The sequence below is a fragment of the Theropithecus gelada genome, chromosome 6, assembly GCF_003255815.1.
Source record: "Theropithecus gelada isolate Dixy chromosome 6, Tgel_1.0, whole genome shotgun sequence".
NCBI classification, from domain to species: Eukaryota; Metazoa; Chordata; class Mammalia; order Primates; family Cercopithecidae; genus Theropithecus; species Theropithecus gelada.
Genome location: NC_037673.1, coordinates 76158819 through 76173556, shown reverse-complemented (window position 1 = coordinate 76173556; position 14738 = coordinate 76158819). Strand labels below are relative to the sequence as shown.

At 38.3% G+C, this 14738-nt stretch overlaps 1 protein-coding gene across 1 annotated transcript in view; it reads right to left on the bottom strand.

Annotated features, from left to right (window-relative positions):
- The window catches only part of MSH3 (mutS homolog 3), a 215084-nt gene that overhangs the window by 146674 nt on the left and 53672 nt on the right, over nucleotides 1-14738 (bottom strand). The window contains exon 9 of the mRNA XM_025388025.1: nucleotides 3024-3136. Within this exon, the coding sequence (XP_025243810.1) occupies nucleotides 3024-3136 (113 nt within the window). The remainder of the gene's footprint in view (nucleotides 1-3023; nucleotides 3137-14738) is intronic.

The window sequence follows — 14738 nt, the reverse complement described above, 5'->3', positions numbered from 1 at the left end:
CAAAACATAAAATGTCCATCCCTTTTGCCTAGAAATACTCCAAACTGCATGTCGAGGATGTGTGTACAAGAAGGTGACTTGAAAAATCTTTTGGAGTATTAAAAAAACTAGAGGCCACCTAAATCAACATTAACAGCATGGTACTTAAGTAAAGCTTGGTAAATCCTGGTTATTATGTACCAACTAAATGGAATGACTTCCAGTTATCTGCACTGATATAGAAGGCCATCTATAACATGTTGCTAAGTGGGGGAAAAAAGTTGTCTGATCATTTTCATGTCTCACCACAAACACTGCAACAGCTTTCCATCTGGTCTCACTGCTTCATCCTTGCACCCTACAGGGTATTCTTAACAGAGCAGCCAGAGTAATTCTTTTTAAAATGTATATCAGATCATTAGACTATTTTGCCCCAAAGTCATCCAACATCCCCCAACTCATTGAGAGTAGAAGCCAAAGTCCTTACAGTGACCCTACACAATCTGCCTGCCATCTCTTATTTCTGAGCTCACCTCCTAATGTTCTCCCCATCAGTTACTCTGCTCCAGCACACAGACTACTTGCTATTCCTTAAACATGCCAAGCACCCTCCTACCTTAAGATATTTTGTGCTTACTGTTGTCTCCGCTTGAAATACTGTTTCTTCACATCTATGTGGCTTTTTCCCTTAACTCCTTCAGTCTCTATTCAAATCTTCGTTCAAGTGCCGTTTCTCAGTAAGGCCTTTCTTCACCATCCTATTTAAAAGTTCAACCCACTCCCCTGCCTTATTTTTTTCATAGCATATATCACCTTCTAACACACTAGTTTACTTTATTGTCCATCTCTCACCATTAGAATGTAAACTCCAAAAGAGCAGGAATTTTTGTTTGTTTTATTCCTTATTGTATGCCCAATGCCTCACATATAAAATAAGCATTCAAAAAAATTAGCTGAACGAATAAATCCCAGCTATGATAAACAAATACAGAGAACTATGTGTGTACATTTATGTGTGGATGTGTGGATTTTTACACAAGGATATATGCCAAATTTTAATGATAATCCCTCCGACATATAAGCGGCAAGGGCAGAGGACAAGTTTGAGGGCAGGCACTTTACTTTTTTCTTTATATACGACTATGTTGTTTGACTTTCTTGCAATAAGCATTAATTACTTTTAAAAGTAAAAATATAATATATTACAAGATGTTCTCTACAAATCAGTAATATAAAATATCTTATTAATTTTAACTACAGGTGTTTATAAAACCAGAGTGTAAATGAAGTGCTAACAACACCTTTCCGTTCCACTGAGAATTTTATTTTCTTTTAACTTTCAGCTTTGTTCCCCAGAAAATGTGATTAAGATGGTGTATCAATGTGTTAGAAGTAGCACTGCCTGTGGTAAAAATGACCAAATATCAGTACATTATATCTGGACTGAGAAGAATTATAAATACCTGACTTCAGAGCTTTGGCCTTCTCTCAGTGCACTGACTTTTGCAACCGGGCATGTCTTCTGCAGAGACTGCAGCAAGAAATACGGTCTCCTCAAGGGCATGGAGCTTCTAAGCCAGGGTGGCGCTTATGCTCACTCGATGTGAGTCTCCCTCCTTCATACTACTCTCCAGGGCACTGCCACAAAGACTGCTGTGAGGACTATCCCACTAAGGGGAACACAAGCTCCACTTGCAAGGTGTGTTTTCTGGCCCATGTCTTTTAAGTAAATCTGATACCACGAATGGGTCATCATAGTCTTGGGATTTAATCAGGTCTTTAGCTGAACATAAGATGACCCCCTGGTAATACTGAATACTGGTGTTAGAAGTGGGGTACACTTTGTTGGGCATTGTGGCTCATGCCTGTAATCCCAGCAACTTTGGCAGGCTGAGGTGGGAGGATCGCTTGAGCCCAGGAGTTCAAGACCAGCCTAGGGAACATGACAAAACCCCACCTCTATAAAAAAAATACAAAAATTAGCTGGGTGTGGTGGTGCATGCCTGTAGTCCCAGCTACTTGGGAGGCTGAGGTGGGAGGATTGCTTGAGTCCAAGAGGCAGAGGTTGCAGTGGGCTGAGATCACGCCACTGCACTCCAGCCAGGGTGACAGAGTGAGACCTTATCGAAAAAAATAAAAAGAAGTAGGATACATGCTCAGACACTTGATTCAATTTGACGAAGGCATCATGAAATTAAGAGACATGTTAACAAGACACTGATGCCTAGATGCAAGGAAATGCTAACCAGATACTGATGTTTAAATGGAGCAGTGATCGGGAGCTGATGACGAACGCTCTCTAGCATGTGACAGGGATAAATTTCCTCCATATGGGGTCTGATGAAGATCAGAGTGAAGCCAAGTTTATGCCAAGGGGGAAAATGTCTATTCACCTCACCATCCACAAAATGGACCCTAACATAAGCTGGACTGGCAGGAATGTGAGGTACAAATGAAAGTAAGCATTAATGCCTGACTGTGGACATGTGAATTAGACAAATAATGATTACCTAACATATTTCAACCCTGTCACTAACATTCTGGTGTTTTAATTTTGGCAATCAACATTTCAAAATGCTAGTCTTCATCAGAATATTTATCATCCAAACAGTCTACAAAATACAAAGATACTAATAAGCCATCTTTAAAGATAAGCAAAAAGGAAAGATGGTCAAAAACTCCTTCTACTGTAATGAATATGTCAAAACCATCAAGTTATTAGCTGGTCATAATTTTTTAAAAAGCTGCAATGGTTCTTTTTGTTTTTAGGAGACAGGGTCTCACTCCAGGCTGGACTACAATGGCGTGATAACAGCTCACTGCAGCCTCAAACTCCTGGGCTCAGGTGATCCTCCCCTGCCTCAGCCTAACCAGTAGCTGGGACTGCAGTGCAATAGTTTCTGATGAGCACAACAACAGTGAGATCTTCTTCTCCCACATATTTATAGTAACAACCTAGACGTCATTAAATTGAGAATCATACTCATGCCTTTATCCAAATTTCCAATCAGTTCAACTTCAGGACCTACAGGGAAAATATTTACCTTTGATGTCAACTGTGTCTTTTGCATAAAACTCTGTAACTGCCTGGAAAGCGTGGCTGTATTCAAAATAAATGTTATCCATCCTTTCAACTCGAATTCTGTCATCCTGCACACTGAAAGAAAAAAGGAAAATTTCAAAGATAACTTGTCTATTATCATGAAATGCTGGTATTTAGGTCTTGGAAAAAAGATATTTATTCCTTATTCTTTCCCAAGTTGAAGAAAGAGAAAGAAAGAGCTAAAGTTTCTCTGCCAAAAAGCTCTATTTCATAAAATATTAAAATGAATACTTTTTATTAACTGCTATTTTATATCACCTAGCACATTGTGAGTTCTTTATCATTATTTAAAAAGAAAAACTCATTGAAATTAGGGTCCATTATGTTACTAAATATGAAGGGAGAAAAACTGAAAAGCATCATTTCGATTTGATTACGTTATTTGTTTAAATACTCTAGCCACAGAATACGGCACTGAGTAACTCTTTCTTTGAGGGACTTTCTGCTAAATCTGTTTCTATCACAGTCTCCAGTCAAATATAGTAAATTAGGTTAACTCTCACTCTTTAAAGTGATTCTACAGTCCTTCTAAAAATATGTATAAAAATTTGCCTGAGTACATAAACAAAATCATATTATGCTGGGTTAGTGCATTTTCGTTTCCTATTTTTCTTGACTCCCTACTCCTTCATCCTTCTCTTCTTTCTTTAGCACCTCACTCCCATGACTGTTATCTCTCATGTTAACAGCCTAGAATGAATCTCTCCATATTTTTTCATGTTCATATTTTGGTCATACACAAGCATATCTAATATATGCTCATTATATATTATGTTACTATATTAAAAAACTGAGATGATTTTATAAACATATTTCTGTGTCCTGTTCTCTTCACTTAATAATTCTTGAAAGTCCCTCTATAAAAATGACCTAGCTACAACTCCTTCTTTTTAATGGCTGAAAAATATTTCATAGTATATAGATGCCACAATTTCTTCAACTATTTCTTTGTTGTTTGATATTCATTTGGTGTTAATGTTTCGTCACATGTTGCTTTAAAACATTTTTATTTAAAAATATAAAACTTTAGTTACAGTTGTAGCCTGCACATATCCCTCCCTAATCACATCCCTCTACGATTTCCAGAAGGAAACGCTGGCTAGGCACAGTGGCTCAACACCTGTAATCCCAGCACTTTGGGAGGCCAAGGCAAGAGGACTGCTTGAGCTCAGGAGTTTAAGACCAGCCTGGGCAACATGGCTCTCTCTACAAAAAACACAAAAATCAGCCAGGCATGGTAGCACATGCCTATAGTCCCAGCTACTTGGAAGGCTGACATGGGAGGATCACTTGAGCCTGGGGGGTCAAGGCTGCAGTGAGCTGTGATCACACCACTGCACTCCAGCCTGGGTAAGAGTGAAACTCTGCCTCAAATTTTTTTAAAAAATTAGTAAAAGAAAAGATGCAAACATTATCTTGAATGTGATGTATATTACCATGTTTTCATTTTTTATAAAAAACTATCATTTCATGCTTTTCATTTTGTATGAGTGGTACTTTATCTTAACCATACAAATTGACTCAATGTTACACTATTTCTAAGATTTATACATGAAGATATATGTACTTTTTAAATTTTAACCGCAGTTAAGTATTTTGTTATTATATTTTCTAATAAATTTAAGATCTGCTTTCTGAATTTATTAACCAGAATTTATCTTTGTGGATAGTGTGAAGTTATAAATACAATTACATTTTCCATATAACTAATGATCAAAGTAGCAATTAGAGAGCATCCATATGTCTCTGCTGATTTATAATGTTACTTTCACTGCATATTGCATTTCTATATATGTCTTTGGCTTCTCCATGCTGTTCCACTGATCTTTTTGTCTATCTCTGAATCAGGACCACAGTCTCTTAATTTCCAGGGCTTGGCATCTATAGCTAAAGTGGCAAGGCCCCTACCTTGCTCTTCAAGATTGTCTTGGCTACTCCTGGACCTTTGATTTTCTTTGTAAATTTTAGGTTCACTTATCTTCTGTCTTCACAAGAAACTTGCTGTGATTATTTTATTTTATTTTATTTATTTATTTTTAGACAGAGTTTCACTCTGTCGCCTAGGCTGGAGTGCAGTGGTAATGGTACGATCAGGACTTACTGCAGCATCATCGACTTCCCAGGGTGAAGCAATCCTCCCTCATCAGTCCCAAGGAGCTAAGACTACAGGTATGTATTACCATGCCCAGCTAATTTTTTTCTATTTTTAGTAGATACGGGGTTTCGCCATGTTGCTCAGGCTGCTGTCAAACTCCTGGACTCAAGCGGTCTGCTCACTCGGCCTCCCAAAGTGCTGGGATTATGGGCATCAGCCATTGCACCCAGCCCTTATTGGTATTTTGATTTGATATGTAATGAATTAATTTAGAGAGAAATAACGTCTTAGAGATATCACATTATCAAAGCTGGTATATTCCTCTATTCATGTCTATTATATCCAACAGTAATGTTCTGTAATTTTCCCCATGAAGGTTTTATATAGCTTTGGTTGTGCTCACTCTTAGATATGTACACATACCTCTCTCTTGTCTTTATCTGAAACAGAAACAGGTGTTGGGAGGGGCCCAGCATCAGGGGACTCTATTGCACATTAAAGTTAAAGAACCACTGACCTATACAAATAAAAGACTGGTGCTATAATGAAAATTAGTAGATGATAGGAAAGAGTATTTACAAAGAGTATTCCCAAAGCAAAGGGTATTTCCTTTGGAAGCTTATCTTATGTATATTGATGTAGGTATATCTAATGATCTAAGTACATAAAAAGTTGTCTGTAAAGCTATACTATAAACAACTGAGTTAAGATAATTTAGAAAGTTTCTCAATATTTTTTTCTTTGGCTCCCTATGCAGAACACTTTCTTGGTCTCTACAGAAAACCGAAAAAAGATTTGAAACCATCCCCAGCACAAAAATAAAGCAAGCTTTTTTCTATTTTTATCATTTTCCTTCCTGAGCAAGGAGATCGTATGAGTTGATTTAAAAGTTCAATTACAATGCCCTATAATAAATAAACAATAGTGAAACTTTATTACCTATTTTGCTTAACAACTAGGTTAAAATTCAGAAAGAAGGATTTATGACAGAAAATCTATAGTGTATATATTTGTTTTTACTTCACAAAAACAGTTAAACAAATTCTCATGGGCATATGCCACGCATCAATCACTCTTTCTTAGTTTACAATCTAAGACAACAGACAATAATGTGGTAGACATATGTAAAAGATACAGAAAATCCATAAACACAAACGGCTACACCCCATCACAAAAGCAGAACACTCCCTCCCTCAACATCATGAAAAGTAGAAATAAATGTATCATTTCATCAATGTAACACATATTTGTAATTTTTTGGTATTTTTCTTGATATAATATTTTACTGAAATAATTTTTTGTTAGATTCAAGCAGTTTTTGTCTCCCTAAATCCTGCCATAAAAACAAAGAATAACCAAACTAAAACCCACAGATAACATGTACTACATTATGACTGCATCTCAAGATATTAAGAACCCTGAAATGCAAGCAGGTGGGATGAACAATAGGACATAAATGCTATCAGCAACCATGTGAGAAGCAGCAGACAGAAGCAACAGAACTCTAACAATCGGAAAACAGGAACAACACAAAACAGCAACCAGGTACTCACTGGAAAGTATAGTAGGATATTTTGAGGAGCTGAAATTGGGAGTGCAGGTTGTACATTTGATAATAGTGACTACAAGGAGTCCACAGTAAGGCCTGAAGGGGCTTGAGAACTCTAGGCCCTATGAACTCACAAAACCAATGGTGCAAAGCACTTTTTTAGGACAAATCTTACACTGAGGAAAAACTCCTATGAACAGAATCTAAAATGAGGAGAAAAGGGATAATAGGGTAATTGTTAAAAAGACAAAAGTACTACAGAACAGAGCCAGGAGAAAATGAGCTGTCACATTTGCAAATACTGAACAGTATGCAGCAAAATGAATGAATCTCAAAAATACCTTATTTTGTGAAAGAAATCAAGCCAAAAAAATGTTAATATATACTGTAAGATATCCTGTATTTGAAATTCTGTAAAAGGTAAAATATACTGGTGGAAAATTAATAATTGCCTAGGGCCAGATGTGAAGGGAAGGGAGGGAACCAACTGCAAAAGCACATGAGAAAGTTTGAGGGTAAAAGTATTCTTCCACATCTTGACTGTGATAGTGGTTACAAAATTGTGTAAAACTACCACTTACACTACAGTTGTGTAATCTGTACACTTAAAAATGAATGAATTGTTTATAAATAATACTTTGAGTTAAAAACCACTACCAGAACTATGATGTCAGAAAAGCTATTTTGAACCTACGCCTCCTCTAAAAGTTTGGGAAAATGAATTTGCATAAAAATGAGTAATAGAAAAGGACCAAACTCAAATCCTGTCCAAAGTTATGATAAGAAATAAGAGAATAAGCACAATAACATCTCTACAGACAATAGAATGTTAGACATCTCCATAAAACATGAAAACCCTAACAAGTTAAAAAAATTATTAAGAAAACAATTGGACTTAGAAAAACTCAGAAATGAATGGGCAGAACTCAGGAATTAGAGACAAAAGAAAAACTCACAATGAAGGACAGACTAGAAGGAACACAACTGAATAGATACTACAGATAATAAAGATAAGAAGCAGGAAATGAAAGGGGGAAATTTTTTCAAAGTCAAAAAGAAATGAAAAAGGAGATCTAAAAGATTGGAAGAAAGTAACAAATGGAAAAGGTTGGCAAAGAAGATCTAAAACGTTTATAAAAGGTGCTCCCAAGGTACAAACTTGCCAAAGAGGGCAAAGCAAAGAAACAGAAAAATAACTTGACACTATATATTTAAAAAACACATCACATACCTGGGGAAATCAACCCATAATGACCACCACAATAAGTAATCTAGTAAAATTATTTCCAGCCAAAATGACAAGTTGTTTATAAAAGAAAGAAAAACAGAGTTGCCAAACTTTAACAGCAATGTTTTATGCTACAGACAATAGAGTAACATATTTAAGATACTCAAAGAAATAAACTGTAAGTAAAGAATTTTACACTTAGCCAATCTTCCATGTATAAAGGCCACAGACGGCTATAACCAAAGTATGGTCACCAGACCAGTAGCATCACCACCACCTGGGGACTTGTTAGAAACACAGATTCTCAGGCCCCATCCCACATGTACTGAGCCAGACAATCTGCCGGTGAGGCCCAGTACTCGGTGCTTTAACAAGCCTGCCAGGTAATTCCGATGCACACTAAGGTGTAAGAACAACTATGCTACAGAATAAATTTCAGACACCCAAAATGACTAGAAAGACATGGATATAAGAATTGGCGGTGAGCATATACTACATATTTGCTTAGAGAACTAAGACTCAATGGAGGCTATAAGAAAGACGGTATAGTACCTAATGGCTATAGGCTCTGACGATGCAGATATATTACAACTGTGAAATAAATGGGGAAGAAATGGAAGACCCAAAGGAACGGCATTTTATAATATATAATTTTAATAATATAGATTCAGTAATGTGGGATAAAGCAAATTAAATACCTGATATTTGAAATGAGAAAATCAGAGTACTTACATAAGAACCAGGCTTTTCAACATGGTTGGGAAAAGGAGATATAGATGTTAGACTGTAAAAGTTAAGTAAAAAACTCTTTAGCCCTGAATTTGAATTAGAAGGAATTTTTTTTTTTTTTTTTTTTTGAGACAGAGTCTTGCTCTGTCGCCCAGGCTGGAGTGCAGTGGCCGGATCTCAGGTCACTGCAAGCTCCGCCTCCCGGGTTTACGCCATTCTCCTGCCTCAGCCTCCTGAGTAGCAGGGACTACAGGTGCCCACCACCTCGCCTGGCTAGTTTTTTTGTGTGTTTTTTAGTAGAGACGGGGTTTCACCGGGTTAGCCAGGATGGTCTCAATCCTTGACCTCGTGATCCGCCCGTCTCGGCCTCCCAAAGTGCTGGGACTACAGGCTTGAGCCACCGTGCCCAGCCTAGAAGTATTTTTTAATGAGTTCTTAATATAGTCTGACCTATCCAATAAATAGACTCCCTAGTTGCACAGGCTGTGGTTTAGAAATACCATTTCCTGGCCGGGCTGGGAGCAGTGGTATATCTCTGAAACAAAAGTCTATTTGGGCCAGAAGTGGTGGCTCACGCCTGTAATCCCAGCACTTTGGGAGGCTGAGGCGTGCGGATCACGAGGACAAGAGATCAAGACCTTCCTGGCCAACATGGTGAAACCCCGTCTCTACTAAAAATATAAAAATTAGCTGGGTGTGGTGGCACGCGCCTGCAGTCCCAGCTATTCAGGCAGCTGAGGCAGGAGAATTGCTTGAACCCGGGAGGCGGAGGTTGCACTGAGCCGAGATGGCGCCACTGCACTCCAGCCTGGTGACAGAGTAAGATTCCATCTCAAAAAAAACGAAAGAAAGAAAAGAAAAAGAAATACAATTTTCTACTAAAAGAAACTAGGGAGGGATTACTGGAGAAATGACTAACTCCAGGTCTGGGACTGAAAATGTTTAAGATGAGCCTAGACTATCTTGTTACACCAAAAAGCTACTAAAGATTACTAGCATCATGGCAAAATGACACAGAAGTCAACTTGAAGAGACTCTCTTTGCCCAGTAACAGGCCATTTTGAGCACTGGGAAGAATAACAACTGCAATGAAGCTAAAACACATAGATATGTTTAAATCCTTGGGTTCATAACGACACTTTAAAAAGCAAGACTTGTTCATCACTACTGAGTATCAATGACTACTCAATTCACAAGAAGAGAGATAATTATATGCCTCCTAATGAAAAAATAGAACCTATGAAGTTCTCTTCCTCTTTCAGGAAAAAAAAAAAATCCTGAATTTTACCAAGCCTCTCAATTCAACTACCAATTTACAGAAAATACAGAGGAATATTTTAAACTCTATGGAGATGTAATCAGCAAAATCCAGACTTCGGGAAAACACCACAAGAAAAGCAACTGAGTTTCTTCAAAAAAAAACACAAAAAAAACCAAAGGAGGGGTTAGGAATAAAAAGAGGTCAAGAAGATTTTAAAAGGTATTTTTATAAAAAGGCGGGCACAGTGATATGCACCTGTAGTCCCAGCTACTCAGGGAGCTGAGGAGGGGGATCACTTGAGCCCAGGAGTTCCCAGCTCACCTGCGAAACAAAGCAAAATCCTTGTCTCTAAAAATACAAATTTTAAAAATTTTGAAGACATTTAAAAAATAAACTGGCAAAATTAAACCATAAGGATACATACTTGGGTGACAAAACTACAAAGGAAATTAAGAAGGTGATAACAATGACAAATTAAGAAGGTGACAACAATGACAAAGTCATGGTTCCTCTGAGGGCTATGGCAGCGAGGAGGCAGAGAGAGCTTCTAGAGTGACTGCCAAAACTCTATATCCTGGACTAGATGGTGGTTTCAGCAGCCTTCTTCTATATCTGTATTACATTTGTTTCTTACATTTGTAACATATTTTAATTTTTTCAAATAAAACACAAATGATTCCAATTTTAATGACTTCTCCTAAAATTAAATTACTTCCGAAACTTTTACTTTTTACTTTAACCCAAGAGTCTGTTTTATCTCATAAGCAACTACCAATGTTCCATCATCACGCTGAATTTAGAAGTATTTTGATACAGGAAACTCAAACAACTCAATACCAAAAACACAAATAACCAGATTTAAAAATGGGCAAAGGACCTCAATGAATGGCCAATAGATATAAAACAAAAAAAAATGTTCACGTTAATCATCAGGAAAATACAAATCAAAACCACAATTAGATATCTACCTCACTCCTGTTAGAATGGCTATTGTCACAAAGACAAAAAGTGTTGGTCAGGACATGGAGAGGCACGAACTCTTACATACTGTTGGTGGGAATGTAAACTAAGACAACCCTTATAGAAAATAGTATGGAGGTTCTTTGAAAACTTAAAATAGACCTACTGGCTGGGCAGGATGGCTCACACCTATAGTCTCAACTACTTGGGAAGCTAAAGCTTGAGGCCAGGAGTTTGAGACTAGCCTAACCAACATAGCCTGTCTCGAAAACAATAATATAAATTAGCTGGGCATGGTGCAGTGCACTTGTAGTCCCAGCTACTCAGGAGGCTGAGGTGGGAAGGATCTCTTGAACCAAGGAGCTCCAGGCTGCAGCGAGCTATGATTATGTCATGGCATTCCAGCCTGGGTGACAAGGCAAGATGCCCTTTCTTAAAAGAAATTTTTATAATAAAATTAGAACTACTAGATGATCCAGCAATCTCACTACTGGGTATACATCCAAAGGAAACAAACTCGTTATGTCAAAAAGATATCTGCTTCTCACATTTATTGCAGCACTATTCCCAATAGCCAAGTGATGGATTCAGCTTAAGTGTCCATCAGTGGATGAATGGATAATGAAAATGTGGCAAATGCACACAATGGAATACTATTCAGCACCCCCCAAAAATGAAACCCTGTCTTTGCAGTAACATGGATGGAACTGAGGTCATTATGTTAGGTAAAATAAGCCAGTCACCAAAAGACGAATGTCACATGTTCTCACTCAAATGTAGGAGCTAAAAAAGTTGATCTCACAGAGGTAGAATAATGGTTACCAGAGCTTTGGGGAGGGAGGTAATGAGAGGCTGGTTAATAGGTACAAACATACAGTTAGATAGAAGGAATAAGTTCTAGTGTTTTATAGCACAGTAGGGTAGGAGTATAGTTATCAATAATTTATTATACATTTCAAAATAGCTAGAAGACATTAAATGTCTGACATAAAGAAATGTTGTGTCTGAGGTGACAGGTATCCTAAACACCTGATTTTATAATTATACATGGTATACATAAATGAAAATATCACACGTACCCCATAAATATGTATAAATATTATGAATCAAGAATAAATATGTAAAAAAAATAAAAGTTTCTCAAAAAAGGTGTTAGACAGGCACAGTGGCTCACACCCATAATCACAGCTACTCAGGAGGCTGAGGCAGGAGGATCGCTTGAGGCCAGGAGTTTGAGACCAGCCTGGCAAAATAGCAAAATCCAATCTCTGCAAAAACAAAAAAGATAGTTGTCAGATACTATCATAAAAGTTAGACACGGGAGAGAAATTTTAAAAAAAAACTTCCACTTAGAGCACTTCAACAAGTTTTCTTGTAAGTTAAGAATCGACCTTTAGAACAAATAAATCATAAAGAGGAATTTCTCTAAATAAAAGTTTACTGAGGAATGTTCTACTTAATAAAGAAATAAATATAAAGCAGTTGAAAGATAGGTGTGGGGTGGGGAAAACTGGCATTTTTCATTAGTCAACACAATTCTGAAATAGAGTCTACATAACGTTTTTAAACATTCACAGGCATTTCTACCAGCCACTCTTATGGCTCATAGTGAATGGCAGAATGACCACTTTTAAAAATGCTTAGCAGACATTTATGGAGTGCCTACTGCACGTTACCCCTCAAGCCCTTGCACCACACTGCTGTCAGAGAGAGCACTAAAGATGAAGACACTGCACTTGCCCTGACTCCTTCAATAGCTCCCCATTCCTGTGATCAGGAAAAGTGCTTGATATGATATGATTGGGATTTGTGTCCCTGCCCAAATCTGATATCAAATTGTAATCCCCAGCGCTGGAGCAGGGACCTGGTGGGAGGTGACTGGATCATGGGAGTGAACTTCCCCCTTGCTCTTCTTGTGACAGTGAGTTCTCATGAGATCTGCTTGTTTGAAAGTGTGTGGCAACTCCCCCTCTCTCTTCCTCTTGCTCCAGTCATGTAGGACTTGCCTACTTCCCCTTCAACTTCTGCCATGATTGTAAGTTTCCTGAGGCCTCCCCAGCCACGATTCCTGTACAGTCTGTGGAACCCTGAACCAATTAAACTTCTTTTCTTTATAAATTACCCAGTCTCAGGTAGTTCTTTATAGCAGCGCAAGAACAAACTAATACAACAGAGCACATTTAAAATTATCTAACAAAATGAATACCACCCCCTGCCCACCACTGTCATAGAGCTTACTTTCTAGTAGGGTTAAGCAGAAAATAGTAAAGAAAAATAATAATAATGTTAAAAAGTAATTTTTTATGGTGATCTGACCCCCTCACCTCCCTCAGGTCTCCATTCAAAAGTCATCATATCAGTGAAACCTTCCCCAATCACCTCATGTGAAATGACTGCTCACTAGAATCCATGAGGATGGGGACTTTTGTCAGTGTTATTTCTGCTGTATTCCATGCCTGGAACAGTGCCTGGCATAAAACAGGTACTCAACCTAGAGAGTATTGCTCAATAAAGGAATGAATGAGTACAAGCTCCAGAACTACAGCTCTGCTTGCTGTGGGCAGCATTATTCCCATTTTAAAAATGAGTAAATTGAGCTTGAGACATTAAGTACAATGTCCAAAGTCATGAAGATATAACAGATTAATAGATATTCAAATCAAGAGTAGCTAGCTCCAGGCCAGGCACGGTGGCTCAAGCCTGTAATCCCAGTACCTTGGGAGGCCAAGACGGGCGGATCACGAGGTCAGGAGATCGAGACCATCCTGGCTAACATGGTGAAACCCCGTCTCTACTAAAAAATACAAAAAACTAGCCGGGCGCGGTGGCGGGCGCCTGTAGTCCCAGCTACTCGGGAGGCTGAGGCAGGAGAATGGCGTGAACCAGGGAGGCAGAGCTTGCAGTGAGCTGAGATCCGGCCACTGCACTCCAGCCTGGGCGGCAGAGAGAGACTCCGTCTCAAAAAAAAAAAAAAAAAGAGTAGCTAGCTCCAAAGGCTTTATCTATTCTACTACAAGCCTAGGCAGGCATAAGCTGACTCAGGAAGAAACCTAAGAGGGAGGATATTCTCCCATCTGTGGTGCTGAAGAAGGATTTTTCTACCTTAATCCACTAGAGAGAGAGTATCAGACTAACTACTGCAAAGTTCTTATCAATCTTTATCTTCCTGTAGACTTCCTTAATACCTGGATTTTTAGAAGTCTGCAATAAAGTTATTTAACAACTCAAAAAGGCGTGACCTTACATGAGCTCCACAATGTTTTTAGACAAGTTCCTAGAGTGAACACAAGAGGCAGCTGGTTACTCAATTATAGTTCTAATTAAAATTTTGTTTGATAAGCAGATAAGGATTTAGAAACCCATTAAGTTTGATAAAAATGGACTTGTCACTTATCCTTGAGGCTTTCCTGGAAGTGTTACAAGAATGTTAAATTCATCGTTCTGCAATCTGTATATTAAACCATCTTCACACAAATATTTTTTCAAACTGGATGAAGTTATAAAATCTCCTATTTTCCTAGATTTCTTAATTAAAGAACATTATGGTAAATTCAAATCACGTATCTCTGAAACAAAAGTCTATTTGGGCCAGACGTGGTGGCTCACGCCTGTAATCTCAGCCCTTTGGGAGGCTGAGGCGGGCGGATCGCCTGAGGTCAGGAGTTCCAGTCCAGCCTGGCCAACATGGTGAAACCCTGTCTCTACTAAAAATACAAAAATTAGCCAAGTGTGGTGGTGGGCACCTGTAATCCCAGCTACCTGGAAGGCTGAGGCAGGAGAATCGCTTGAACCTGGAAGGTGGAGGTTATAGTGAGCCAAGATTGTACCACCACA